At 35.2% G+C, this 2,903-nt stretch overlaps 1 protein-coding gene across 1 annotated transcript in view; it reads left to right on the top strand.

Annotated features, from left to right (window-relative positions):
- The window catches only part of Cfap47 (cilia and flagella associated protein 47), a 223,010-nt gene that overhangs the window by 23,735 nt on the left and 196,372 nt on the right, over nt 1-2,903 (top strand). The window contains exon 11 of the mRNA XM_031363967.1: nt 2,327-2,479. Coding sequence (XP_031219827.1) covers nt 2,327-2,479 — 153 coding nt within the window. The remainder of the gene's footprint in view (nt 1-2,326; nt 2,480-2,903) is intronic.

Raw genomic sequence — 2,903 nt, 5'->3', positions numbered from 1 at the left:
CCAGGAACTAAATCACCAACGAAAGAATACACATGGAGGGACCCATGGTTCCAGCTGCATATGTAGCAAAATACTTTTAAAACTATATTATGAACACCAATAGATAAATGATAGAAATTACTATTGAAATTATACTTTAGAATACTTATATTTATTCAATGTTTGTGAGTTTGAATTCATCTGAATAAAACAATTTAAATTGTATGAAACCAATTAACCTGTTATCATCCTGTTTTGTCACCTCATATGCATATTTGTACTTGACCTAAAGCTTACATAGCTCTGTTTGTAAGGAGTGTTTAAACTTCAATTGAAGTCCATCGTAACCTCAAAGAAATTGCTAAATTACCACTTATAAGATAAAAGTGGCCAATACATGATTTTCTGGCCTTCATCCCAGAATGATTTTAGTATATTCAAGAGTAAAAGAGAGTTATTTTCTGCCAATTTGTATGTTAATAGTAGACTACTTAAACTTAATAATAGCTCTGAACTTTTTTTTTTCTACCTGTCTCTTTACCTTGGGGGAAATGCAGTGGGCATTAAGTTCCATGGACTCCATTTTACCTTATTACCATCTTCGGGGCTTTAAATATAGGAATTATTTTTAGGTTCTAAAAATAGTTAGCAGTCTAATATCCAGTAGAGAACTTTAAATACAGAGGTGGATGCTTGTACCCAACCATTGAACTGATCACAGGGTCCCCAATGGAGGAGTTAGAGAAAAGATTGAAGGAGCTGAAGGTTTTTGCAACCCCATAGGAATAACAACAATATCAACCAACCAGACCCACCAGAGCTTCCAGGGACTAAGTCACAAACCAAAAAGTACACATGGAGGAACCCATAGCTCTAACTGCATATGTTGCAGTGAATGGTCTTGTCAGGCATCAATGGGAGGAGAGGCCTTTGGTCCTGTGAAGGCTCTATGCCCCATTGTAGGGGAATGCCAGGGCCAGGAAGCAGGAGTAGGTAGGTTGATGAGCAAGAGGAATGGGGAGGAGATAGGGATTTTCTGGAGGAAAACCAGGAAAGGGGATATCATTTGAAATGTAAATAAAGAAAATATCCAGTAAAAAATAAAAAAAGAACCATGTTTGAATAACTAAACTTTTCCCTCCTTTTTTTAATCACTGTCAAACTTTTACCACATTTAAAGCTATTATCATGTAATGTTGACGAATCATGGGAAATATGGAGATTTTTAAATAAATATTTGATTAATTTCACTTATATACATATATGAGTTAATTATAGAGGAAAGCCTTTCAATGTTTGATAAACTTTGTAGGTGAATAAGGTAGATGAAGAAGGTCAGAAGCTAGGAATAATTCAACTGTAGTGTATTGGAAATTTATCATTAAATTAAGAAGAAGTTAAAAAGGAAGAATAAGAAGTGAATTGCCTTATAAAGTACTTTAAAGGTCTCATGAGTTTTTTCTTTGTGTCATCTTATTATTGATGGATAATTCATGAACTCTAAAGTTTAAGAAAATAGTTGTTAGAAAAACAAAAATTTCCCTTATCAAGTTGGGTTTTAGAAGGGAGATGACAGGAAATTACCTCTCAGAATTACCTTTATTAGAAGAGAGCCTCCCGACCACTTACAGCCATGATCAGAACTTGAAATGGGAAACTGGTAGAGAAGATAGCCACTCTGTATGCCATGACAGGTTTCTTGATAGGAGAGACAGACCCTTAAGTTCCAGAGAACAGAAAGCGTTTCTGACTTTTAGAGGTTTTTAGGAAGTGGACAAGCTTTCTGTCATATGATTTGTGTTGGCCAAGCCTCACCCTTGGTATTGGGGAAATCAGTTCAATATCATAAATCTATTTTACAATGAAATGTGAATGGTTGTTAGGCCACACCACTGCAAGATTTCTTAGTAGTTCTTTGTCTCATAGAGCCACAGGGCTTTTTCCATTATCCTGAGTTTTGGGAGAGGGAGGGTACCTAGAAGGTATGTAATCTAATAATAGTGTATCTGGTGACAAAATTCAGTGTTTTTCTAATTATAGTCCACTCCCTGAAAACCTCTAAGAGTCAGAAACCCTTTTTATTCTCTGGAACAGATGGGTCTGTCTCTCCCATCAAGAAACATGTCACAAATTGTAGTGTGTGTGTGACACACACATACATATGCTTATATTTTACCCTCAATCTAGGTCTGCATGCCGTGATGCCTTCATATTTCACAGAATATGCAGTTTGTCCTAATTCACTATTTAATGCCTCTGACTTGACATTTAAAATGACTAGTATGTATTTGCTAAATATTGATTGAACAGGTTTATGTGCATTTTAACATGACACCTTATTTTCTAGGACAATTTTCACAAAGATGCCAAGGTATGATTATACAGATCCTGATTATGAATACACTGATTTGGAAAAACTGGAAAGAAAAGCACATCGAGATTACTACACAAACTATATTAACGATTTAAGAAGGATACGCCTACATAAAGAAGCACAAAGGTAAAGATAGTTCTTCAAACATTGTGCCTAAAGATCAGATTTGCTTTTCTTCTTTTTTAAAAATTTTATTATACTATTCCTTAACCTTTTTTTACAGTCCAGTCCATATCCCTCTCCTGGTTCACTCTCTGACAGTTCCTCATCCCATTCCTCCTCCTGTCTCCAAGAGGATGTCCCAACCACCCTACCCGACCAGATCTCCCCATTCCCTGGGGCCTCAAGTCTCATAAATTTGTGGAGTATAGTATAATAATTGAATATAATGATCAAATCAGGGTATTTGTTATTGCCATCATAAACAGTTTTATAACTTTTGATCAATGTAATATTTGAAGATATTTATGAAGTATATTCAGATATTTCAGGACGGGTATGCAAGGTATTTTGGTCAAATCAAGGTAATGGATACTTTTTTTTTTTTTTT

This window comes from Mastomys coucha, chromosome X (assembly GCF_008632895.1).
Source record: "Mastomys coucha isolate ucsf_1 chromosome X, UCSF_Mcou_1, whole genome shotgun sequence".
Lineage (NCBI taxonomy): Eukaryota > Metazoa > Chordata > Mammalia > Rodentia > Muridae > Mastomys > Mastomys coucha.
This window is presented reverse-complemented; position numbering and strand designations above follow the sequence as displayed.